Consider the following 26,952-nt stretch of genomic DNA (forward strand, 5'->3'; position numbering starts at 1 on the left):
CTAATGCTTGAAATTACTAATGCTTGAAAAGACGGGAAGGAAAACCCTGCAACCCCGGAAACAATCTCTCTTTACAAACAGCTTTACCATGATCCTAACTGGTATTAACTTATCTTTATAATGCTCACATTACAACACTTCTCCCCCTTTAAATTCCAACATTCCCCAAGTGTACAAGAAATGGGAAACAAAAACAGCCTGTGTACCCCTGAAACTTATACTAGTGTCTCAGTAAGTTTACCAATACCAGGAGAGTTGAGGAGCTGAAATCGGGGTTGAAAGCCCAGCAAACATGCTGCTCAGAGGACGTGGATCGACTGTGTTAAAGGACTTGTCACTCTGTGAATATTTTTTCACGACAGTTCGATGAATCCCTGGATGTAATGCAAACAGCTCAGCCTGTTCTATTTGTCAGAATGGCTTTCCAGGATTTTACGACAAAGGAGGACTTCCTCACTCTTTTGCACTTAAAGGAGAGAACAAGAGGTGAGGCTATTTACAGTTAGTGTAATAAAATGTCCATGAAAATGACATCCCCATTGATAAACTGGTGGCAATTACTACTGATGGGGCCCCAGCAATGCACAGTGTGTGTGTTGGTTTTTATAGCACTGTGCCGTAATGACCCTGATTTTCCCGACTTCCTGGATTCTCACTGTGTGATTCATCAGCAGCCCTTGGCTGGGAAGGTCGTGGACTTTTCTCATGTAATGACACTGGTGGTCAAACTGATAATCTTGATTCAAGCAAAAGCGCTTCAGCACTGCTTATTCAAGGTGTTACTGGAGGAGCTCGATGCCGCTGTGGCCTGTTTGATATGCTAGTTACAACGTTTTCTTGGTTAAATTAATTTGAAAGTTTGACAAAAGCGTTTTACGTAATTAATATACAATTAGCCCAAATAAGGAGCCTCAAGTTGGAAGTACAATCTGAGCTGTTTTTTCTCTAAATGATTTAGTAGGTCGATCTTGCTTTTCACTAAGGCCAAGGTAGGGGATCTTGGGCTTAAAAAGGTTGGTGACTACTGCTCTAAACTCTCTAGCAATCTCAGTTTTCTTCCATATTCCATCTTCCAGCACTGTGGTGTCTGTTCAGCCCAGGCCTCAGTGTGAGCTGCCTTAATGATCATAGCCCAGTCGCACTCACGTCTGCAGTGATGAAATATTCTGTCATGACTAGACTGAACTCCTGCCTCAGCAAAGACCTGGGCCCACTGCAAATTGCCTATTTGACGATCAACACTGGTGTACCTCAGGGGTGTGTGCGATCTCAATGGCTCTTCACATGGCCTTACACCACCTGGACAACACAAACATCAGGGTACTGCTCATTGACTACATTTAACACATCATTCCCACAATCCTGATGGGTAAGTTACAGAACCTGGGCCTCTGTACCTCCCTCTGCAATTGGATCCTCAACTTCCTAACTGGAAGACTACAATCCATTGTGGATTGATGAAAATATCTCTTCCTTGCTGACGATCACCACTGGCGCACCTCAGGGGTGTGTGTTTAGCCCACTGCCCTACTCTCTATATACACTTGACTGTGTGGCTAGGCACAGCTCAAATACCATCTATAAATTTGCTGATGATACAGCCATTGTTGGCAGAATCTCAGCTGCTGACGAGAGGGCGTACAGGATTGAGATATACCAACTAGTGGAGTGGTGGCGCAGCAACAACCTGGCACTCAATGTCAATAAGACCGAAGAGCTGATTGTGGACTTCAGGAAGGGTAAGATGAAGGAACACATACCGATCCTCATAGAGGGATCAGAAGTGGAGAGAGTGAGCCGCTTCAAGTTCCTGGGTGTCAAGATCTCTGAGGATCTAACCTGGTCCCAACATACTGATACAATTATAAAGAAGGCAAAACAGTGACCACACTTCATTAGGAGTTTAAAGAGATTTGTTATGTCACCAAATACACTCAAAAGCTTCTATAGTTGTACTGTGGAGAGCATTCTGACAGGCTGCATCACTACTGGGGGCTACTGCACAGGATCGAAAGAAGCTGCAGAAGGTTGTAAATCCGGTCAGCTCCATCTTGGATACTAGCCTATAAAGTACCCAGGACATCTTCAGGGAGCAGCCTCCATTATTAAGGACCTCCAGCACCCAGGGGACGCCCTTTTCTCACTGTTACCACGAGGTAGGAGGTACAGAAGCCTGAAGGCACACACTCAGCGATTCAGGAACAGCTTCTTCCCCTCTGCTGTCCGATTCCTAAATGGACATACAGCCCTTGAACACCACCTCACTTTTTAAAAAATAGTTTTGTTTTTGCACGACTTTTAAATCTGTTAAATATATAGTTTTTAAACTTTTTCTTCTATATTATGTATTGCATTGAAGTTCTGCTGCTAAGGTAACAAATTTCACAACACGTGCCAGTGATAATGAACCTGATTCTGATATTCTTCTGCCCCAGTGGGTGTGGGCTTGACTCTCAGCCTGTAATAACTCTGGCTCTCTGCATTTATCAACCAGTGATGGGACAGAAAATCATGAGGAAATCTGCAGATGCTGGAAATTCAAGCAACATACACAAAATGCTGGTGGAACACAGCAGGCCAGGCAGCATCTATAGGGAGAAGCGTTGTCAACGTTTTGGGCTGAGACCCTTCGTCAGGACTAAAGGATTGAAAGGAGAGATACTAAGAGATTTGAAAGTAGGAGGGGCAGGGGGAAATGTGAAATGATAGGAGAAGACTGGAGGGGTGGGGTGAAGCTGAGAGCTGGAAAGGTGATTGGCAAATCTTTCCTTTCAGTTAGTCCTGACGAAGGGTCTCGGCCCGAAACCTCGACGGTGCTTCTCCCTATAGATGCTGCCTGGCCTGCTGTGTTCCACCAGCGTTTTGTATGGTTTCACAAGTTGAAAAGTTTTTCAGAGGTAGCCTCACACCTGTAAATCTCTCTGCCCTCCTGTGGTATCTATCTTCTGATGGTCAGTTGTGTTGCTAGTGGCAATCTCCTCGTTCCATTGCTTCCCCCCCCCATTTCCCTCTACCCCACTGCGTGTTCACTCTCACAAATGCCCATAGAAAAGACTCAATGGGCCGAATGGCCTAATTCTGCTGCTGAGTCTTACAGCCTGTCATTTTACCCTGCCACCGGACTAGGGGGGCACCTACTCGCATTTGAGATGCAGGAGCAAACCAGATACTCTGGAGGGAGAGTGCAGGAGTCGATGGGAGAACGTGCGAACTCTCGGGTGGCAAATGAGGTCAGGATCGCTGGAGCTGCGAGGGGACGCGGCCCTTCTGCACGCACTCCTGTGCTCTCCTCAGAGGGATGGTTTGCTAGCTGCTCCAAGTCAGGAAGGGTCTGGGCAAATCCAGTCCCCATTCTCATTCTGACATGTTGCTCCCTGATGACGCCACTCCCCGGATGCAGGAGCAGCAGTTTGATTTCTGTCCAGGTCCATTTCTCCTTTCGGAGTTCCCCCCCCCCCCCCACCTTTCCCTCTTCTTCTACTCCCCAGTTAGGCCTCTTGCCTCTTCTCCTCACCTGCCTATCACTTCCCTCTGGTGCCCCTCCTCTTTCCCTTTCTCCCACGGTCCACTCTCCTCTACTATCAGATCCCTTCCTCTCCAGCCCTTTACCTTTCCCATCTGGCTTCACTATCCACTTCTGTCCCGTCCTCCTCCCCCTCTCCCTACCTTCTCATTTTGACATCCTGCCCCTTCACCTCCAGCCCTGAGGAAGGGTCTCAGCCCGAAATGTCGACTGTTTATTCATTTATCAACCAGTGATGGAATAGACAATCACGAGGAAATCTGCAGATGCTGGAAATTCAAACAACAACACACACAAAATGCTGGTGGAACACAGCAGGCCAGGCAGCATCTATAGGGAGAAGCACTGTCGACGTTTCGGGCCCAGACCCTTCGTCAGGACTGAAATACAAAAAGGCCCATTACAGTCTAAATGTGCACATCGTGGGAGCTCACCTTGAAGTTGTCGTTTTACTCGGGCGCCAGACTCACACAGCACATTCCGAATGTTACTCGAAATCTCTCGGGAGCGTTAGCCCTTCCTCCTAGTGCACAAATCACCATGCAATGGGGATGCTCTTCCCACAGCACCCTCAGCCACCTTCCCCCTGTCCTCTCAGCAGCTCCCACCAAAAATGACCTGTGAACCACACTGTCCGTCAAAAAAAAATCTCCCTCGGCTCGTTCTCTCCAACTTTCCCCCGAATCCGCCATCCTGACTGGCTGACACAACATTCCTAAGCTGAACATCACAGTCCCTCAGCTTTTAGCCTAAATCAAACACTCTCAGATAGGGCACACTGCTTCTACAGCAGATCTTAACCAGGCGTCCCATGCATGTGCCACATCTCTGCCTGTAACTTAAAGTGATTTTTGTTTCGCGCTGTCCTGCTTCATATGACAACAATGTTCACAACACACAGCACATCGGTGGTAATAAACCCCATTCCGAATCGGACGCGGACCAGTTTATTGTGGCGCAGTGAAGCTGATCGATGAACATTGATCACAATAGATGCGGCGATGAGCGGGACGGTGCAGTGTACAGACTTGGCCAGCGCAGTGAGGGCTGTCAAGGGTCTGAGAACGAGGCAGCCCCGCCGGGAAGGGGATCGGTTCAGCAGCGGTCGTCTATGCTTTCAGGCCCCTGCTTCTGCTCTGGGAGGGAGGAGAGTGAAGGGAACGGCCCGGACGATACTGTTGAAGTATGGGTGGAGTCAGAGCGGATGGAAGGGAGTGACGATCTGGTGATGGATGTGGCCCTGTTTACTGCTCATTGCAGAATTCCAGCTGTCTAGTTGCCTACCAGACTGAGATACAACCCATCAGGACCCTTCCTATGGTTGACAGAATCCTCATGGACAAGCCAAATCTACCTAAGATCCTGCAGTCCTGCTACTATTAGTCAAAGCATTTGAATTCAAGAGTCATTGAGTTACGTTGCAGCTTATAACATTCTGGTTCGGTTGCGTTCGATCTGGTCACCCCGTTACAAACTTTGGAGAGGGTGCAGAGGAGTTTCACCAGGATGCTGCCTGGGTTAGAAGGTATGACTGGCCGGAATCCAGCCCGGGACAGACAGAATGAGCCCAGGGTGGGCAGGGGAGGAGGTGGTTCTCTGAGCTGGGTGGTGGTCTGTATACACTGACTTACACCTCCTCATCAATGTCTCCCTGGTAGGCGAGGGGTCCCATACACACCGAGCAGATATTGTTCATGTGCTGGTAGCACTCCTCGCAGTAAATGCCTGTGGGGAGGGGGGCAAACACTGGTTAGAGGGAGGTCTTTGTCAGACTGCAAATGGTGTATCGAGGAGGGACGACTACAACCCTGGAACGCTCCCCCATCACAGCAAAGACATCGACATTGTCCGGACACTCATTCACTCTCTCTCTCTCTCTCTCTCCCTCCCCCTCCCCCTCCCTCTCACTCTCTCTCTCCCCCTCTCCCTCTCTCTCTTCCCCCCTCTCTCTCCCCATCCCCCTCCCCTCTTCCCCCCTCTCTCTCTTCCCCCTCTCTCTCTCCCCTCCCCCCTCTCTCTCTTCCCCCCCTCTCTCTCTTCCCCCCTCTCCCCCTCTCCCTCTCCCTCTCCCCCTCTCTCTCTCTCCCCCCTCCTTCTCTCTCTTCCCCCCTCTCTCTCTCTCTTCCCCCTCTCCCTCTCTCTCTTCCCCTCTCTCTTTCTCCCCCTCCCCCTCTCCCTCTCTCTCTTCCCCTCTCTCTCCCCTTCCCCCTCTCTCTCTCTCTCTCTCTCTCTATCTTTCCCTCTCACTCCTGACACTGTCTCTCTGCCACTCCTTCCCACTCCCCCGTCTTCTCCGTCTCCCCAATCCCACCTCTGCCACTCCCACTCTCTGTCTGTTTCCACCCCTTCTCTATCTCCCATCTCTATTTTACTCTCACTACCCCCTCACTCCCTCCCATCTCTATATATCCCTTCTCTCTCACACACACTCTCTCATGTCCTATCTGCCCCCCTCTTTCCCTCTCCCATCTGTACTCTGTTCCTGTCTCTCTCCTCCACACGACTCTCTCTCAGTTTGTTCCTGCCTCTTTCCAATCTATTTCCATATTTACAAACAAGAGAAAAGTCTGCAGATGCTGGGAATCCAAGCACCACACACAAAATGCTGGTGGAACTCAGCAGGCCACGCAGCATCTGTGGAAAAGAGTAAACAGTCGATGATTTGGGCCACTCCAAGACATGAAATGTCAACAGTTTACTCTTTTCCATAGATGTTGCCTGGCCTGCTGAGTTCCTCCAACATTTTGTGTGCGTTGCTATTTCCATATTCATATTTTTCTGCATCTGTACCCCTCTCTATTTCTTCTCTCAATTCCTCTCTCCTTCTCCCTATTTCTTATAGAGTCATAGTGCCCACTACAGCACAGAAACAGGGCCAAAGGACCTAGTCTGTGCTGAACTGTTATTCTGCCTCATCCCATCAACTTGCACCAGGACCGTACCCCTCCCATTCATCATCTTCTTCTTGTTTTACGGCGCATTACCGCCACCTTCTGCTCCGGAGTGTGGATCAGAAGATAGACTCACACTCTAAATCCCTTCACCCATTCACACACACACCCCCCCCCCCCAACCTACACTTTATCTGTCCTTCTGTGGCCATCTTAGTACCCTATTCCTGCTTATCCATCATATCCTATACAAAAAACCCTGTATCCCTTAAGAAAGCTAAAAGTACCCTGACCTGTGTCCTCTCACCCGTGCCCAGTAACCTTTTTAATGTGAATTCCTGCGCCCCCAATTCCCTTAGATTAATTCTCATCATCTCTCTCTGTATCCCATACTTCCTGCAACTCAGAACTACATGTTCTACTGACTCCTCTTCCTGACATTCCTCACACAATCCTGTCTGGTGTTTCCCTATCATTTTCAATGTTTTGTTTAGTGCACAGTGCCCCAGCCTTAACCTAGTCCACAGTTTCCTCTCTTCTGTATCCACTACCTACCCTAGTACCTGTAACACTCCTTTGTATTTGATATAAATGCCTCCCTTTCCCCTCCCTGTCCCATCTTTCTTGCCACATTTGGTTAATTTTTTCCCAGATTACACACTTAACCTCTGCTTTACTGATACTAATGTGCATTTCTATATTTTCTTTCTTTAACACCCTCTTTGCCAACTCATCCACCCTCTCAATCCCCTTCACCCCTACGTGAGCTGGAACCCATAGAAATTTAACCTGACCTCCCTGATTTGCAACTCTTGTGACTGACTGAAGGACTTCATGAAGTACATCTTGCCGGCTGTTTGAGTGAGAAGACCTTAAACTTGCTAGTACTGAAGATGAATCTGAGCATATCAATGCTTTGACTAGTTTAGTTTTCTCCACCCAACACAATGCAACCAACACTGCCATCATCTCCACTGTATACACCACTAACTTATCAGATGTTCTTCTGCTGATTGCAATTGCTTTTGCTGGTATAGCCACCCCAAACCCTGTCACTCCTGTTTCAGGTTCCTTAGCACAATCTGTATAGACCTGAGTATAATCACTATACTTTTCCATCACATGACAGTTAAATGCACTTATCAAATCAGTTTTATGTATTCCTTTCCTTTTTACCTCTAACAAATGCCAGTCTATGTCAGGCCATACCAGCTTCCATGGAGCTACAACCGGATAAACTACTGAAGGACTTATCCTTAGATCAAACACTCCACATGATCTAGTAATATCATTCCCTACCCGACTAAAGTTTTCCCTCTGAAACCTCCCATTTTCCCAGGACTCCTGCAACACTCCTTTAGCAGGGTGAGAGTCATTGTGTCCCTGCAAATTAGCCCAGTAGTTTGCCATCAATTGTATCCTTCTTAGTTCCGAAGGCATTGCTCCCATTTCTACCTGTAGGGCTGATACTGGTGATGTTTTAAAAGCCCCACTGCACACTCTCAAAACTTGAGCCTGAATCACATCCAGTTTCCTTATAAGAGACCCAGCTGCTGATCCATATGCTACACTTCCATAATCCAACACAGATCTTACTAAAGCCACATACATTCTCTTTAATGCTGAACAACTTGCTCCCCATTCCCTACCAGTCAAACATCTCATCACATTTATTACTTTTTTACATCTCTCCTCAACTTTCCTGATATGGTCTGCCCATGTTAATCGTGAATCAACTGTAACTCCCAGAAATTTAAGTGATCCAACCCTTTCTAGTTCTATCCCATACATCCTTAACTTCTTCCCTACCTCAATTCTTTTCCTGGTGAAACATACAGTTTGAGTTTTTTCTACTGAAAATCTACATCCCCAATCATAACCCCACTCTACCACTTCATAAGTTGCTCCTTGTAGTTTCCTGATTATATGCTCCGTGTTCCTGCCTCTTTTCCACAAGGCCCCATCATCTGCAAACAGTGACCTACCTATATCCACTGGTACCTTTGTGAAGACACCATTGATCATAATGATGAAAAGTAACAGGCTAATCACCCTACCCTGAGGTGTGCCATGTCCCACTGTGTACTGCTTTGATAATTCTGATCCAATCCAAACTTGAATTTTTCTACCAAACAAAAAATCTTCTATCCAATTAAAAACTCTGCCACCAACCCCCATCTTGTGCAGTTTAATTAATAATCCTTCCTTCCACATCCTGTCATGGGCTTTTTCAATGTCAAAAAACACTGCAACTACTGATTCTTTATTTTCCTGGGCCTTTCTTATTTCAGTCTCTAACCTCATCACTGAGTCCATGGAATTCCTTCCCTTCCTAAAACCACTCTGATAACTTGCCAGCATTCCTCTCTTCTCAAGATCAGACGATAACCTTTCAGTTATCATCCTTTCCATTACCTTACTTATATTTGATGTTAGTGCTATTGGCCTGTAGCTAGTGGGTTTTGACAGATCCTTGCCAGGTTTCCTTATTGGAATTACTACTGCTTCTTTCCATGCACTTGGTAATCTTCCCTCCTCCCACACTCTGTAGTAAAGATGCAGCAACTTCAAGAGCACTCCTTCTCCTAGATTTTTTAGCATAACATAGCATATTAGATCTTTCCCTGGGGAGGTTGGTCTCGATCTCTTTATTGTTCTCACCATTTCTGCCAAAGTAAATGGATCATCAATGATATCATCTGTTTCTTTCCTCCTGTTTAACACACCTGGGTATTGACTCATTGTCCTTTCCCTTCTCCTTCTCCTCCCTTCTTCAGACAAATTTTCTGAACTATGTATCTTTACAAATGACTTGGCCATGATCTCAGCCTTATCCCTGCTGGAGACCTCCTCAGATATCATTACTGGATATTCCCAATCCCTTCTATCTCCCCCCATCCTCTTAATCATTCCCCGTACCTCTCCCACAGGCGTTGTTCTTCCTATTTTGTTGCAAAAACTCCTCCAACTTGCCCTTTTAGCTTGATGTATAGTTCCTCTCACCACTGCCTGTGCCTTCTTATGTTGAATCAAATGCTGCATGTTATGGCTTCTTTTAACTAGCCTGAATGCTCTATTTCTGTTTTTTACAGCCTGACAACATTCCTCTGTCCACCACGGCACTAGTTTTCTATTCATCCTATTTTTACTCCTGGGTATAGATCCTTCTGCTGCCATAATAATTGCTGAAGTCACCTGACTGTTTAATTCATCTATGTCTCCAGAAATGTCAATCTTTGTCAATGCTTCTTCACTTAACTTCTGGAACTTACTCCAACCTGCTTTTCCAAACACCCACTTTGGGATTCCACCTCCTGGTCTTACTTCAACTCTTTCACCCACTGAGCATAAAACTGGGTAGTGATCACTGCCTACTGTTGAAGCAGTCCAAACTCCCCAGTTACTAATGCCAGCCAAGACATGAGACACTAACGTAATATCTAATACCGACTCAGTTCCTGTTGTTATGTTTATCCTTGTTCCTCTACCATCATTCATACACACCAAATCCCTTTCTTCCATCAAATCTTCAATTACAGTTCCATTTGGATCTGTAATCGGATCCCCCCCATATCGTGCTGTGAGCGTTGAAATCTGCACACCACATGACTTTATGTCTATTTTGTCCTTGTATCCTTAGTAGGCTGTCCAAATCCAACCCTTAACATGGATTGTAGTAGTTAATTATAACCACTCCCTCCCCTCTCTCCCATATTTCCACCACTATGTATTCCTGATCATCTCCTTTCTCCAGTATATACGGTATACCTTGCTTGATTAACATAGCACAACCTCCTCCTCCCCCTAGATTTCTATCTTTCCTTATCATTGTATACCCATGTACCACAAAGTCTAATGTTGGTTTCAACCAAGTTTCCTGAATACACACTACATCCGGTTGTACAACCATTTCTTTAATAAACTGCTTGAATTCCTGGCCATTGGCCAGTAAGCTCCTTGTATTCCATTGCAAAAGAATCACCATAATGAGTATTAACCAACCCATGACACTTCCTGGTTTGACTGATTAGTGAGGTTCTCCCTCACTTCTTCCCATGTCAGTCCTACTAACCCTAAATGGTTCATTGCTGCTTTGACAACTAGCTGAACTTTGTCACTTATTGACTTTACCTCAGCCGTACTATTAATCACTCCTGCAATGAATGTTTCTAGAGCCTTTTTGTCTACACAAATCTGTCATTTGTTCTTTGTTGCATCTCTCGCATCCCTCTTGCTCCCTGTTCATTAGGAGCATTATTCTGTTCTCTTGACATTCTTACAGCTTCTGCATAAGTGATCTTTCTTTTCACTCTTATTTCTTGAATTTTATTTTCCCATTTTTTAACCTCACACACACTATACGCCACATTATGAGCTCCTCCACAATTACAGCATTTTGGTTGCACTCCTGTTCCGCACTTTCCATATTCATGATCACCCCCACATCCAGCACATCTCCACTGCCTATTACAGTGTTTAGCTATGTGTCCAAACCTTTGATAATTATAGCACCTCAATGGCCTTGGCACATATACCCTTACTGGGTAACTCATGAAACCCAGGAACACCTTCCCTGGCACTCTTTCTTCTTCAAATTCAATCAATTTCACTTTCCCTTTTCACTCCGTCCTTTGTTGTTTTCAGTCTTTGAACATTCATTACTTTTCCTCCTTTGATATTCCTCTAACTCCTCCATATTTATACTCATTGGTACCCCCGTGATCTCTCCACCATTCCGTGCTCCCACCCTCCCTGTGTATTCCACCTTACGTTTTCCTATCTCTCTTAATTTGAGTGCTTTCCCAAGTTGTTCCTCATTCGCACATCTTACCAGTAGGTTGCCATCTTTAAGGACATTTGCAAATACTATTTCCCCTATTTTATTTGCCAGTGTTGTTGTTAGCACAAACAGGTTAATTTTCTTCATGTTTCCTTGAGCCTTCTCATTAAACCTTATTATGATAACACCTCCTCTCTGAACTTGTTCATCTTCCTTACTTTCAGAGCTCTCTCCACTGTCATTTCTTATTCTTTTACTCCCTTTGTCTCGGTTTTCATTCATCCATCCCCTCACTATCTCCTCATTCCCTTTATTTCTCCCTTCACAATAATCCATTTCTCCCCAGCAGTTGGACCTTCCAGATCGTAACTCAGCTGAAAGAAGCAGCTCCGACTCCAGACCTCCAATACTGAACGAGAGAAGACCAGCCAAATCCCCAACCAAATGACCTCCCATGTACTTACCCAAACTCCTTTTAAAATTTCCAACCAAACTCACCCCCACCACTTGCACAGGTGCCTGTTCCACACTCTCACCACCCTCAGAGTGAAAAAGATATCCCTCATGTTCCCTTAAACATTTCACCTTTCACCCTTAACCCATGACCTCTGATTATCATTTCACCCAACCTCAGTGGAAGAAGTTTCCGGACCACCGATACATCACTCACAGCACAGAAAACAAATAATACCATAAATAGGTTAATAAAATACAATTCAAAATGTATGTAGCACAGGTAAACAGGAAACAGCTCGCTGTCCCAGTGACGAGACCTCGGTGGTGGCAGGGTATCCATTAGTCCGACAGATTGAGGGAAGAAGCTAACACAAAGTACACTGCAGATGCTGTGGTCAAATCAAGATGTACAAACAAGCTGGATGAACTCAGCAGGTCGGGCAGCATCCGTTGAAAGGAGCAGTCAACGTTTCAGACTGAGATGAGTCCTGACGAAGGTCTCGGCCTGAAACGTTGACTGCTTCTTTCAACAGATGCTGGCCGACCTGCTGAGTTCATCCAGCGTTTTTGTACGTGTTGAGGGAAGAAGCCGTTAGCCAGTCTGGCAGTCCTGGTCCTGGTGCTCCTGGACCTCCTGTCTGACTGGTGGGTCAAAGAGGTTGAGGGACCCTCAACAATGCTTTGGGCCGTTTGCATACAACGCTCCCGGTAAATGTCGAGTAGAGACACCAGTGATCCTCTTGGCAGATTTTATTACCCTCAGTCTGATGCCTTGCAGCTTCCTTTCCACATAATGGCATGGAACAGAATCCCTAACCAATCATCACCTCAATCAATGACTTAATTACGTCATTCTGCTATACCGTCCAGTGGCACACGACTGACACTCCCAGGGGCAACGTGTTAAAGGCATATAAAATGGTGAGGGGTATAGACAGGGTAGAGAAAATCTTATTTATTTATTTACTTGGAGATTCCGTGCAGAACAAACACCCACCAATTTAACCCCACCCAATCACGGGACGACCGATTAGCCTACATCTTTGTAAACCAGCAGGAATCCCACCCATTCCCGGGGAGGACACACCAACACTTGACAGATGACATCAGAATTGAACTCTGAAACCTGACGCAGTGAGTGGTAATTTCACCCTTAGCCACTACGCTACCCTGGAATGTTTAACTCCTAGAGGGCATAGGGTTCCTCAAGGTTGTCAAAGCTGGGGAGGTAGTGGGGATGAGCTCCCACTACCTTTAAAATGCTCCCAAAGGCGTGCGTCTCAAATAGCCTCTGACAACCAAGTCCAGCTCCTGGCCTACACGTGTGGTTTAGCTGCTAAGCCCAGCAGAACCCTGTCTACTGACAGGAGAAGGGGCAAAGCTGGGTTACTGGCACCTTAAAACCAGTCGCTTCAGGCAGATGGTTGGAGGCTCATCTAGAAGGAGAACTTTGATCTCAAATTTCTGTGGCCTTGCAGCTGTACCCACTCATGGGGAGGGCTTCGGGAGTGAACCCTGAGGAAAATTCCAGAGCTGGAGTCACCAAGGCCATCCCACATTGAGTTCAACGCTGACTGGTGATGCCATGGTGCCAAACTGTGTCGGTCTCTGCCGTTCCTTCAGTTTCATCAATTTTATTTTGCACATCACCCTTACAGATTGATTCTTTGCGTCAGAACATCAGGGAGAAGCAGTTACAGAATGCAGCATAGACATGTTACAGAGAATCGGTGGAGCAGGTTAACAATAAAGTGAAAGCAACACTTCCAGGTAGATGGTGAGGTCAACGAAACTGTAGCAAAGGGTCTGATGACAGTGGAACGGAAGCTGTCCTTGAGCCTGCTGGTCTGTGCTTTCAGTCTTTTGTCTGTTCTGCCCCAGGGAAGGAGGAAAGAGAGAACATCCGGGGTGGTAAATAGATCATGGGGGGGGCCAGATGGACTGGAATCATGGGGGGGGGGGTGCAGGAGGACCTGTTCCTGTACGTTCTACCCTTTCCTCACTTTACAAGGTTGTCTCCTGGGAACCACGGGACACTTGATGTAGTGGAGGGGATGACAGTTACCTTTACAGCCGGGAGTTATGCAGGGAACAAACATCTCACTTTCCTCTCCCTCCATCACCCGGCCGCATGCGAGGCAGTACTCCTCGTAGGTTCCCGTAAAGGCAGCAATCCACGCAAACACCTTGTACCTGTGGGTCCACATTCAGTAGCATGAGCGGGCTTCATTTACAGGAGGGAAAGTTATAGTTGGGAGTGGTGAGACTGACAGGGAGGGTTATAGTTACAGGGGCAAACTGACGGGGAGGGTTATAATTACAGGGGAGACTGATGGGGAGGGTTATAGTTATGGGGAGACTGCCTGGGAGGGTTATAGTTACGGGGGAGACTGACGGGGAGGGTTATAGTTACGGGGAGACTGATGGGGAGGGTTATAGTTACGGGGAGACTGCCTGGGAGGGTTATAGTTACGGGGGAGACTGACGGGGAGGGTTATAGTTACGGGGAGACTGACGGGGAGGGTTATAGTTACGGGGAGACTGCCTGGGAGGGTTATAGTTACGGGGAGACTGACGGGGAGGGTTATAGTTAAGGGGGAGACTGACGGGGAGGGTTATAGTTACGGGAAGAGACTGACGGGGAGGGTTATAGTTAGGGGGAGACTGACGGGGAGGGTTATAGTTAGGGGGAGACTGACGGGGAGGGTTATAGTTACGGGGGAGACTGATGGGGAGGGTTATAGTTACGGGGAGACTGACAGGGAGGGTTATAGTTACGGGGAGACTGACGGGGAGGGTTATAGTTACTGGGGAGACTGACGGGGAGGGTTATAGTTACTGGGGAGACTGACGGGGAGGGTTATAGTTAGGGGGAGACTGACGGGGAGGGTTATAGTTACGGGGAGACTGACGGGGAGGGTTATAGTTACGTGGGGAGACTGACGGTGAGGGTTATAGTTACAGGGGGAGACTGACGGGGAGGGTTATAGTTATGGGGGAGACTGACGGGGAGGGTTATAGTTAGGGGGAGACTGACGGGGAGGGTTATAGTTAGGGGGAGACTGACGGAGAGGGTTATAGTTACGGGGGAGACTGACGGGGAGGGTTATAGTTAGGGGGAGACTGACAGGGAGGGTTATAGTTACGGGGAGACTGACGGGGAGGGTTATAGTTACGGGGGAGACTGATGGGGAGGGTTATAGTTAGGGGGAGACTGACGGAGAGGGTTATAGTTACGGGGGAGACTGACGGGGAGGGTTATAGTTAGGGGGAGACTGACGGGGAGGGTGATAGTTAGGGGGAGACTGACGGAGAGGGTTATAGTTACGGGGGAGACTGACGGAGAGGGTTATAGTTACGGGTGAGACTGACAGGGATGGTTATAGTTACAGGAAGACTGAGGGGAGGGTTATAGTTACGGGGAGACTGACGGGGAGGGTTATAGTTACAGGGGGAGACTGACGGGGAGGGTTATAGTTACGGGGGAGACTGACGGGGAGGGTTATAGTTACAGGGGGAGACTGACGGGGAGGGTTATAGTCACGGGGGAGACTGACGGGGAGGGTTATAGTTAGGGGGAGACTGACGGGGAGGGTTATAGTTACGGGGGAGACTGATGGGGAGGGTTATAGTTACGGGGAGACTGACAGGGAGGGTTATAGTTACGGGGGAGACTGACAGTGAGAGTCATAGTATATATTTCCAATTTAATTCCATTTAATTTAATTTTTAAAAATAAATATACTTTTTGTCATTTATCATCATTGTCATTATGTGCCATGTTCTATGATATGGGCAATTATGGTTTTTTGTCCATGACTGTTCTTGACAAGTTGTTCCACAGAAAGTGGGTTTGCCATTGCCTTCTTCTGGGTGGTGTCCTTACAAGACGGGGGACCCCAGCCATTATCAATACTCTCAGAGATTGTCTGCCTGGTGTCAGTGGTCACGTAACCAGGACTTGTGATCGGCACCAGCTGCTCAAACGACCACCCACCACCTGCTCCCATGGCTTCATGTGACCCTGGTTCGGGCACCTTGTCCAAGGGTGACCCACAGGCCGGGGGAGGAAGGAATGCCTTATACGTCCTTTGGTAGAGACGTGTCTCGACCCTGATACCCCGTTGTAATCTATAGTTTGTATTAGAGTTTATTGCACTGTACTGTTACCACAAAACAGTGCATTTCATGTCAGATGCCAGTGATATTTCACCTGAAACTGAATGGGAGTGGGTGGCATGGTGTGAGTGGGTGCCTGGTGGTTGACATGGACTTGGCGGGCCGAATGGACTCCTGCTGGGGTCTCTACCTACCGCGCTGCCAGGACGAGGAGGATGTTGGTGTGACCGCCATCGGTGGAGTTTTTCTGCACACATCTGAAGAGCTCTTTCATCAGGGAAGACCGCTTGGTTTGGATCTGGTTGTACAGGTAGCAGATGCGTATCTGGGTGGGGTTGGGGGGGTAGTTGGAGGAGGGGTAAATACAGAGGTCAGTGAGGCTGCAATCAACTTGTCCCAGACCAACCCCCAGCCCTCTGTTCCCAGGCACCCTTCACAGTTCTGCCTGAATCCTCTGCCTGAGGGTAAGGAAACGCCTTACCCTCGGAGGGGTTGTGAGGAGGGGAACTGTGCTGTGGGGGGGGGGGGGACGACGGGGAGGGGGCATCGTGCTGTTTAAAGAAGGCTCTAAACAGAAACCAGGAAATTGTAGGCCAGTGAGTCTGACATCAGTTGTGGGAAAGTTATTCCAAGGAACCAGATGTACAAATATTTGGATCGGTGATTAAGGGTAGTCAGCATGGCTTCGTGTGTGCTAGGTGAAATCGAACCAATCTTCTAGAGTCTTTTGAGGAAGTCACCAGGAACGTGGATGAAGGCAAGGCAGCCGGTGTTACCTACCTGGCATTTGGTAAACTCACATGGGAGACTTGTCACGAAGGTCCAGTTGCTCAGCATTCAGGATGAGGTAGTAATTTGGAATTGACGTTGGCTTTGTGGGAGAAGCCAGAGAGTGGTAGAAGATGGTGGCCTCTCTGACTGGAGGCCTGTGACCAGTGACGTGCCACAGGGATTGGTGCTGGGTCCCTTGTTGTTTGTTATCTACATCAGTGATCTGGATGAGAATGTCAGTCGGTTTGCAATGACACCGAGATTGGGGGTGTAGTGGACAGGGAGGAAGGCTGTCATGGCTTGCAAAGGGACCTGCATCAGCTGGAGAAATGAGGTGAAAATGGCAGATCAAATTTAATGCAGACAAGTGCAACATTTTGCACTTCGGTAGGACCAACCAGGGTAGGTTTTACACAGTGACAGTGAGGGCACTGAGGAGTGTGGTAGAACAAAGGAATCTGGGACACAGATCCATAATTCCTTGAAAGTGGCATCACAGGTGGACAGGGTCATAAAGAGAGCTTTTGGCACACTGGCTTCCATAAATCAAAGTATTGAGTACAGGGGATGGGATGTGATGTATAGGAGATTAGGGGGGCCTAACTTTGGAGTATCTTGTGTAAATTTGATGACGCATCTGCATGTGAACGAGGTGTGAACAAGGTTGAAAGAATACAGAGAAAATTTAAAGTGGTTTTACTAGGTCTAGAGGACCTGAGATACAAGGATTTGGTCTGTCCTCTTTAGAATTTAGAAGATTGAGAGAAGATTTGATGGAAGTTACGAGTGGTATAGATAAGGTAAATGCAAGCAGGCTTTTTCCCTCTGGAGGTGGGGAGGGACTACAACCAGAGGTCAGGGCTTAAGGGTAAGAGGTGAAAAGTTTAAGAGGAACAATCAGAGGGTCGTGAGAGTGTGGAATGAGTTGCCAGAACAAGTGGTCCACGCAAGCTTGATTTCAATATTTAAGAGAAGTTTGGATAGGGATGTGGATAGTAAGGATATGGAGGGCTGTGGTCCCAGATCAGGTTGTTGAGAGTAGGCAGTTTAAAATGGCCTTGGCGTGGACTATGTGGGCCACAGGGCCTGCTCCTGTGTTGTACCTCTCTGTGACTATAACACGAGTTGTATAGTCCGTAGATGGGGCGAGTGGAATCATTCTTGTCGGTTCAGGAGCCTCATGACAGAAGGGTAGTAGCTGTTCCTGAACTTGGTGGCGTGGGACCCGAGGCTCCTGTACCTCCTGCCCGATGGTAGTAGGGAGAAGAGGGATGGTCTGGTGGCGTGGGACCCGAGGCTCCTGTACCTCCTGCCCGATGGTAGTAGGGAGAAGAGGGATGGTTTGGTGGCGTGGGACCCGAGGCTCCTGTACCTCCTGCCCGATGGTAGTAGGGAGAAGAGGGATGGTTTGGTGGCGTGGGATCCGAGGCTCCTGTACCTCCTGCCCGATGGTAGTAGGGAGAAGAGGAATGGTCTGGTGGCGTGGGACCCGAGGCTCCTGTACCTCCTGCCCGATGGTAGTAGGGAGAAGAGGGATGGTCTGGTGGCGTGGGACCCGAGGCTCCTGTACCTCCTGCCCGATGGTAGTAGGGAGAAGAGGGATGGTCTGGTGGCGTGGGACCCGAGGCTCCTGTACCTCCTGCCCGATGGTAGTAGGGAGAAGAGGAATGGTCTGGTGGCGTGGGACCCGAGGCTCCTGTACCTCCTGCCCGATGGTAGTAGGGAGAAGAGGGATGGTTTGGTGGCGTGGGACCCGAGGCTCCTGTACCTCCTGCCCGATGGTAGTAGGGAGAAGAGGGATGGTCTGGTGGCGTGGGACCCGAGGCTCCTGTACCTCCTGCCCGATGGTAGTAGGGAGAAGAGGGATGGTCTGGTGGCGTGGGACCCGAGGCTCCTGTACCTCCTGTCTGATGGTAGTAGGGAGAAGAGGGATGGTCTGGTGGCGTGGGACCCGAGGCTCCTGTACCTCCTGCCCGATGGTAGTAGGGAGAAGAGGGATGGTCTGGTGGCGTGGGACCCGAGGCTCCTGTACCTCCTGCCCGATGGTAGTAGGGAGAAGAGGGATGGTCTGGTGGCGTGGGACCCGAGGCTCCTGTACCTCCTGCCCGATGGTAGTAGGGAGAAGAGGGATGGTTTGGTGGCGTGGGACCCGAGGCTCCTGTACCTCCTGCCCGATGGTAGTAGGGAGAAGAGGGATGGTCTGGCTGACGGGGGTCCCTGATGGAGGATGCTGCTTTCCTGCAGCAGTGCTCCGTGATGGGGAGGGTTTTGTCTGTGATGGACTGACTGTAGGTTTCCTCTCTCATCCCTGGGCACTGGTGTTCCCAGACTCAGCCATATTACACTAGTTAGTATACTCTCCACTGTGCATCTACATAAGTTTGCCAATGACACAGGTGGCATTCCAAATCTTTACGAAAGTCTGAGAAAGTCCGTGAAGCTGCTGAGTTAAGTTTTTCATTGCAGCTCTGCTACCCTCTTAATCCCATCTCCTCGACCAGGTCCTAGGGCCTGACATCAGCTTATCAGAGTCCTCAGTCCTGGACCACTCTTTCATTTTTATGTGAAGATTCTCCCTCTTCCAGGGATGATGTCTTTGGAGTTTCTATAGCTCTGGCTGCTCGCCCCATGTCCAACCTCCTCCTTTCACAACCGAGCTTCGGACTCACATCGGACAAAGTTCACTTGTCTTTGAAACTTTCCCCCGACTGGGTTTGATGAAGTGTTGCTGGGAGAACATTCGTGGCCAGAATGTGTGCATACAGGTGTATGCGCGTGTGTCCGTGTGCATGTGTAGGCGAGCGCACGTGTGAGGGTGCACATACACGTGTATGTGAGCGCGCATAGGTGCACTAAACAGGATATATTACAAATGAAAGGAGACCCACGTAATTCAACCACCTTGTAACCAGTCACACTTCCCAGCCTCTGGTCCCATAACCTCATCTTCTGCTTTATGGAACCTTGCTATGTGCCCCCAACGTTGTCGGGGACGGGCAGGTAGGGGGAGGTGAATGCCAAGGCAGATCCGCAGCTACCTACGTCTGCCCCTGCCCCCCACTCTTACCTGCTCCCGCGACGGGTAGTAGACGGAGCAGATGTACCGTCGAAGCCTCGAAACATAGCAGCCGAATAACACGATGAAAAACACCACCCCGTACAGGCCCCCTGCAACAAGACAAGGGCAGGGCCCAGTGAGGAGACCTCCACCTTCTGCCGTCTGTCCCCTCCCCGGAATAATTCCCAGATACACCCAGGAAAATAGCCCACAGACCCGCAGCGGTGGCTGTCCCTCGCAGGCAGAGACAAACACTTTAAAGAAGCAATCGGCCAGTACACATTTGGAGCATTGTGACCAATTTTGGGTCCTGTATCTAAGGAAGGGTGTGCTGACAGTGCAGAGGGTCACGAGAGTGATCCCAGGAATGAAAGGGTTAATGTAGTAGGAGCATTTGATTGCTCTAGACCTGTACTCATCGGAATTTAGAAGAATGAGGAGGGATCTCATTGGAACCTACCAAATAATGAAAGGCCGAGACAGAGTGGGTGTGGAGGGGGTGTTCTCTATAGTGATGGAGTCCAGGACCAGAGGGCACAGCCTCAGAATAGAGGCACGTCCATTTGGAACAGAGCTCGGAGGGATTTCTTTAGCGAGGGGGTGAATCTGTGGAATTTATTGCCACAGACATTTGTGGGGGCCAAATCATTCAGCATGTTTAAGACAGAGATTGATGGGGTCTCACTTAGTCAGGGCATCAAAGGTTAGTGGGGGAATGGGGCCGAGAAGGATAATAAATCAGACATGGTGGGACGGCAGAGCAGGCTCGATGGGCCAAATGGTCTGATTCTGCAATGACGTCTGGAGCAGAATGGAGACCAGAATGAGTGGTCCAATCCCCACCGCAAACCCCACATCCCCTCCACCCCACCCTCTGAACCAATCCCCCCCCCCCCACCCATCTCACCGATCAACCTGTAGATCTTGAAGTTGGGAGGAGAGGGGACGATAGTGCACTTCTTGGAAAGCACTGTGATCTTCCCACTCTGCACCTCGTCAAAGGAGTCCGCCATGTCCCGATAAATGTCCGAGGCATATCCTGTTCCGCCGACTGAGATTCCCATTACCACGGGGGCTGTGGACCAGAGAGTGCACCTGTCTGGTACTCAAACACCAGATGACAGAGGGGTGAAGGGGCACGTCCCGTCTCAGGGTGCCTGTGACCATCCTAGAGGCTGGAGACACAGTGGGAGAGGGAGGGGTGAAGGAGGGGACAGAAGAGGCAGACAGGGCCAAGGAGGGAGTCCGGGAGCTCAGTCCAGGCAGCTGAAGGCATGGCTGCTACAGAGATGGGAATTGGGAAGAGATGGATATTGTGGATGGGGAGGGAGGGGATTATGGAGATGGAGAGGGGTTTAGGGGATGGGGGGTCACAGAGATGGGTAGGGCGGTAGGTGGAGGTCAGAGATGGGGAGGAGTGCAGGGGATGAAGGGGGGGGTCACAGAGATGGGCAGGGCAGTAGGTGATGGAGGGGGTCACAGAGACAGGGAGTGGTGTAGGGGATGGAAGGGTTTACAGAGACCAGGAGGGATTCTGACAGAAGCTGGAGACACAGTGGGAGAGGGAGGGGTGAAGGAGGGGACAGAAGAGGCGGAGAGGGCCAAGGAGGGAGTCCAGGCAGCTGAAGGCATGGCTGCTACAGAGATGGGAATTGGGAGAGGGTGGAAACTATGGATGAGTGGGAGGGGGTTACAGAGATGGGGAGGGGTATAGGGCTGTAGAGGATGCAGGGGTGGGTCACAGAAACAGGGGAGGAGTGTAGAGGAAGCCCACATACTCTACCCCCACTAGGGTTAGACCAAGACTGAACAATCTACGGAGGAGGCCTCAGCTTGCTGAGCAGATCCAATCACCCTGTTGAGCATATTTCCCTCACCGCAGAGGCTGCCCGACCTGCAGAGTACTCCCAGCACCCTCCTGTTTAACCCTCATGCCCCATGAGGCTCTGTGCACACCTGCAGAGGAAGAGGGTGGACTACGGTACTACCCTTGGCCGCGAGCACGCAGGAGCTGGCAGGAACCACAATCTGGAGCAACAAAGAACTCAGCAGGTCAGGCAGCGTCTGTGGGGGTGGGGGGAATGGACAGTGGACGTTTCAGGTTGAACTCCGTGCACCGTAATGCTCCCATAATCCGATAAGGACCCCTCCCATTTTATTGTCCTCCCCCTCCTGTCAGGTTGAAGATAGAAAAGCGGACTCAAGGACAGCTTCTTCCCCACTGTTGTCAGACTCCTGACTAGACTTCTCACACACAGAAAGATGCATGCTTGATCTCCCAGTCTACCTTGTTGTGGCCTCTGCACTGCCCTCTCTCTGTAACTGTGACTCTCTGTTCTTCATTCCGGTTCCCTCTTTACTACCTCGATGTACTGCTGTACGGGATGATCTGTCTGGCTAGCTGTCAGGAGAGGGAGCCTGTGGCCATTCCCCTCAACTGTAAGTACAGTATATCGCTTCGGATACTGTTTGGGGGGTGGGCAACCAATCAGAAGGAAGCCACCGTGATTGGGTCTCCGGCACCAAGTTGCTCAGAAGGTAAGGTGGGGAGAGGATTGAAGTAGTGACAGGGGATTCCATAGTTAGGGTGGTGGACAGGAGGTTTTGTGGACATGCTAGAGATACCCGGATGGTAGATTGCCTCCTAGATGCCAGGGTCAGGGACATCTTGGTTAGGCCCATGGTATTCTAAGGGGGGGGGAATCTTGGTACATATCGGCATCAATGACATAGGTAGGAAAAGGGAGGAGGTCCTGAAGAGAGGATTTAGGGGGCTGGGTGGAAAACTGAAAAGCAGGTCCTCCAGGGTAGTAATCTCTGGATTGCTGCCTGTGCCACGTGCCAGGGAGAGTAAGATTTGGCAGATGAATGGTTGAGGAACTGGTGCAGGGGCAGAGTTTCAGATTTTTAGATCTTTGAGATCTCTTCTGGCGAAGGTAGGACCTGTATGAAATGGACAGGTTACACCTGAACCTGAGGGGGACCAATATCCTTGAAGGAGGGTTGGTAGAGTTGTTCGGGGCGGGGGGGGGGGATTAAACTGATATGGCAGGGGAATGGGAAACTGAAGTGATAGGGCCGAGGATGGGGCAGTTGGTATACAAGCAGAGGCCGTGTGTAGTGACACTGTCAGGAAGGTTAGGCAGATGATTAGGCAAAACTGCAGTCATTCGGAAGTTGTAGTGAGACAAAGGGTGACAGATATGGGACTGAAGATGTTATATTTCAATGCACGCAGTACATGGAATAAGGAAGATGACTTTGTACTGCAGTTAGAGATTGACAGGTATGATGTTGTGAGATATCACTGTGTCATGGCTGAAAGAAGATCAAAGCTGGGAGTTTAGCATCCAAGAGTGTATCAAAAGGACAGGCAGTCAGGCAGAGGGAATGGTGGTTCTGTTGGTAATAAATGAAATCAAATCATTAGAAAGAGGAGACATAGGACTGGGAGAAGTAGAATCATTGTGGTAGAGTTAAGGAACTGCATTTAAAAAACTGTTATATACAGGCTTCTGAACGGTAGCTAGCATGTCGGTTACAGATCACAATGGGATTTGGAAAAAGAACATGAAAAGGGCAAATGAAATACCATGTTGGAAAGTGTATGGCCATGCACTTTGGTGGAAGAAATAAATGGGCAGATTATTATTTAGATGGAGGGAGAATTCAAAATGCAGAGAGGCAAAGGGACTTGGTATCCTTGTGCAGGATACCCTAAAGGTTAACCTCCAGGTTGAGTCGGTGGTGAAGAAGGTGAATGCAATGTTGGCATTCATTTGTAGAGGTACAGAATATAAGAGCAGGGATGTGATGTTGAGGCTCTATAAGTCACTCGTAAGACCACACTTGGAGTATTGTGTGCAGTTTTGGGCTCCTTCGTTTAGAAAGGATATACTGACATTGGAGAGAGTTCAGAGAAGATTCACAATAATGATTCCAGGAATGAAAGGGTTACCGTATGAGAAATGTCTGGCAGCTCTTGAGCTGTATTCCCTGGAGTTCAGGAGAATGAGGGGGATCTCATAGAAACATTCTGAATATTAAAAGGCTTGAACAGATTAGATATGGCAAAGTTATTTCCCATGGTAGGGGAGTCTAGGACAAGAGGGCATGACTTCAGGATTGAAGGATGTCCATTTAGAACAGAGATGCGAAGAAATTACTTTAGTCAGAGGGTGGTAAATCTGTGGAATTTGTTGCCATGAGGGGCTGTGGAGGCCAAGTCATTGGGTGCATGTAAGGCAGAGATAGATAGGTTCTTTAATAACCAGGGCATCAAAGGGTATGGGGAGAAGGCAGGGGAGTGGGGATGACTGGAAGAATTGGGTCAGCCATGATTGAATGGCAGAGCAGACTTAATGGGCTGAATGACCTACTTCTGCTCCTATGTCTTATGGTCTTATGATCTTAAATATCAGGCAGGATAGACAAAGGAGAATTGGTAGACGTTGTGTACTTGGATTTTCAAAAGGCATTTGACAAAGTGCCACACATGAAGCTGCTTAGCAAGGTGAGCGCTGGTGGTTTTACAGGAAAGGTACTAGCATGGATGGAGCATTGCTGACTGGCAGGAGGCAAAGAGTGGGGATAAAGGGAGTTTTATCTGATAGGCTACTGGACTCTAGTGGTGTTCTGCACCACTAGATGTTGGGACAGCTTCTTTTTCACGTTGTGTGTCTATGATTTCATGGCCAAGCGAAGAAGGGGAAGGTGGAGGAGAAGTTACTGTTGACGAAGCAGGGAGTCTGCAGAACGACTAGGATTTGGAGAACGAGCAAAACGGGGAGAAAATTCAATAACCTGAAGTGCAAAGGGACTTGGAAGTCCTCGTGCAGGATTCCCTAAAGGTTAATTTGCAGGCTGAGTCGGTGATGAGGAAGGCAAATCCAATGTTAGCACTTATTTTGAGAGGACCAGAACAGAAAATGAAGGATGTAATGCTGAGGCTTTAGAAGGCACTGGTGACTATTGTGAGCAGGTTTGGGCCTCTTATCTATGAAAGAATGTGCTGACATTGGAGAGGATTCAAAGGAGGTTGACAAAAATAATTCCAGGATTGAAAGGCTTACCAATGAGCATTTGATGGCCGTGGACCTGGAACTTAGAAGAATGGTGGGGGTGGGGGGAACCTGTCGAATGTTGAAAGGCCGAGATAGAGTGGATGTTCCCCAAAGTGTGGGACACTGGGACCAGAAGGACGTCCATTTAGAACGGCGACGAAGAGTAGTTCCTTCAGTCTGAGGGTGGTCAATCTGTGAAATTCTTTGCCACAGGCTAGGTCATTGAGTGTATTTAAGGCAGAAGTTGATAAGTCAGGGTGTGAAATATTACGGGGAGAAAGCAGGAGATTGGGGTTGAGAGGGAAATGGATCAGCCCATGACCAAATGGCAGAGCAGACTCAGTGGGCTGAACGGCCCAATTCTGCTCCTGTGCCTTATGGTAAAACGAAAGGTTTTCACTGTATCTCAATCCATCGTGGGAACCATCCTCCCCTCCGTCGACTCTGCACTTCCTGCTGCCTCGGTAAAGCAGCCAGCTGAATCAAAAACCCCTCCCCACCCTGGGCATTCCCTCTTCCCCTCCCTTCCATCAGGCAGAAGGCACAAAGCCTGAAAGCATGTATTAGGGCCAGGGCAGCTTCTATCCCAGTGTTAACAGACGACTGAACCATCCTCTGGTATGGAGTCTTTCACTGTATCTTGGTGTGTGTGACAGTCGTAAGCACATTTACTATCACTAAAACTAATACCCTTGGGTCTTTGATGGTAGGAGACCCAGTGGGTGTTTGGATGTTACCCTAATAAGCAGCCTGAGATCCACTGTGGTTTACCATTCAGTTACACAGCGACAGGATACTCTGTCCGTAAATCCAGTGGAACTGAAGGGAGCTGGAAACTGTACAAGATCTCAGGACCATGACTCCAACAAACAGGGCATTCACGTTTATTGGGTTAACACATGAGGAGTGTTTGTTGGCTCTGGGCCTGTGCTTACTGGAGTTTACAAGAGGGGGAATCCAATTGGAAACTATTGAAAGGCCTGTATAGAATGGATGTTTCCTACAGTGGGGGAGTCTAGGACCAGGGATGTCAGCCTCAGTGTACAGTCGGCACTCCTTCTCCATGAGTCCGCATGCGCGAATTCAACCAGCTGCCAATCGCGAAAACCCGGAAGAGCTCTTCCAGCACTCATTGCTCGAGCATGTACAGGCTTTTTTTTCTTGTCATTATTCCCTAAACAATGCAGTATAACAACTATTTACATAGCATTTACATTGTATTAGGTATTATAAGTAATGTAGAGATGATGTAAAGTATACGGGGGGATGTGCGTGGGTTATCGTGGATCAGCATCTAAAAAAATCATGAGTTCTCTTACTAAGTAAGTTGGAACAGCTACATCCAGTATTATTTAGCATCAGTTAGTCAAACGTTTGTCTTAGAAAATAGTATATATTTTACCTTTCTATGTTTATAAAACACTTAAGAAATGTATGTATTTCGATAATTAAACCACTGCATTGCTTAGTAATAATTGTAGCTTTCATCAGGGCAGGACCTTTTTCACTTTATCCTTTAAAATTGTTCCGATCGTTGACCGACTGTAGCCTAACACATTTCCAATGACCGATGGCGTTTCACCTCTTTTCAATCACTTTATTATTTCCACTTTATTTTCAATCGTGATCGTGACTATTTTTGTGAACAGAAACACTGCGGATTCAGAGCTCCACCGCCGGGTCCTAAAGTCCACCGCACTGATACAGGTTAAATAAGGGACTTGAGCATCCGCATTATTGTGTATCCGTGAGGGGTCCCGGAACTAATCCCTCTCAGATAAGGAGGGCCGACTGTACATCCCTTTAGAAGAGAGATGAGGAGGATTTTTTTTTTATTAGCCAGAGGAGTGAATCTGTGGAATTCGGTGCCACAGACGGCTGTGGAAGTCAAGTCACTGGGTACACTTAAAGCAGAGGCTGACAGGTATTTAATTGGCAAGCATGTCAAAGGTTACATGGAGGAAGCAGGAGAGTGGGGTTGAGAGGGATAATAAATCAACCATAAATGAATGCCACAGTAATCTAGGTGGGCCAAATGGCCAAACCTGCTCCTGTGTTATATGTCCTTCCTGCCTGTTTGACATTCCGAAGATGAGACCACAGTCGCAGCCCAGAATCCTGGCTCACGTCCCTGGTGGACAGTCAGAGGCTGGATCACTGAGCTGGATGTTATCGGTTTAAACCCCACTCCAGCACTGAACTCATCACAGAGGCTGCTTTCCCAGTGGGCACTCAAGGGAGGTTTGGTGAGAGGGGGCGGGCTGCACTCCGGGAGGGGCGGCGAGGAGGGA

The 26,952-nt window shown here is 48.5% G+C and overlaps 1 protein-coding gene across 1 annotated transcript in view; it reads right to left on the reverse strand.

The window, feature by feature from the left end:
- Positions 1-26,952, reverse strand: part of LOC132399543 (DC-STAMP domain-containing protein 2-like) — a 65,939-nt gene that overhangs the window by 17,601 nt on the left and 21,386 nt on the right. Inside the window, exons 4-8 of the mRNA XM_059980022.1 lie at positions 20,506-20,673; positions 19,608-19,708; positions 15,964-16,094; positions 13,716-13,843; positions 5,155-5,248 (exon numbers count right to left, since the gene is read on the reverse strand). Of these exons, the coding sequence (XP_059836005.1) occupies positions 5,155-5,248; positions 13,716-13,843; positions 15,964-16,094; positions 19,608-19,708; positions 20,506-20,673 (622 nt within the window). The remainder of the gene's footprint in view (positions 1-5,154; positions 5,249-13,715; positions 13,844-15,963; positions 16,095-19,607; positions 19,709-20,505; positions 20,674-26,952) is intronic.

This window comes from Hypanus sabinus, chromosome 9 (assembly GCF_030144855.1).
Source record: "Hypanus sabinus isolate sHypSab1 chromosome 9, sHypSab1.hap1, whole genome shotgun sequence".
Taxonomy (NCBI): Eukaryota; Metazoa; Chordata; class Chondrichthyes; order Myliobatiformes; family Dasyatidae; genus Hypanus; species Hypanus sabinus.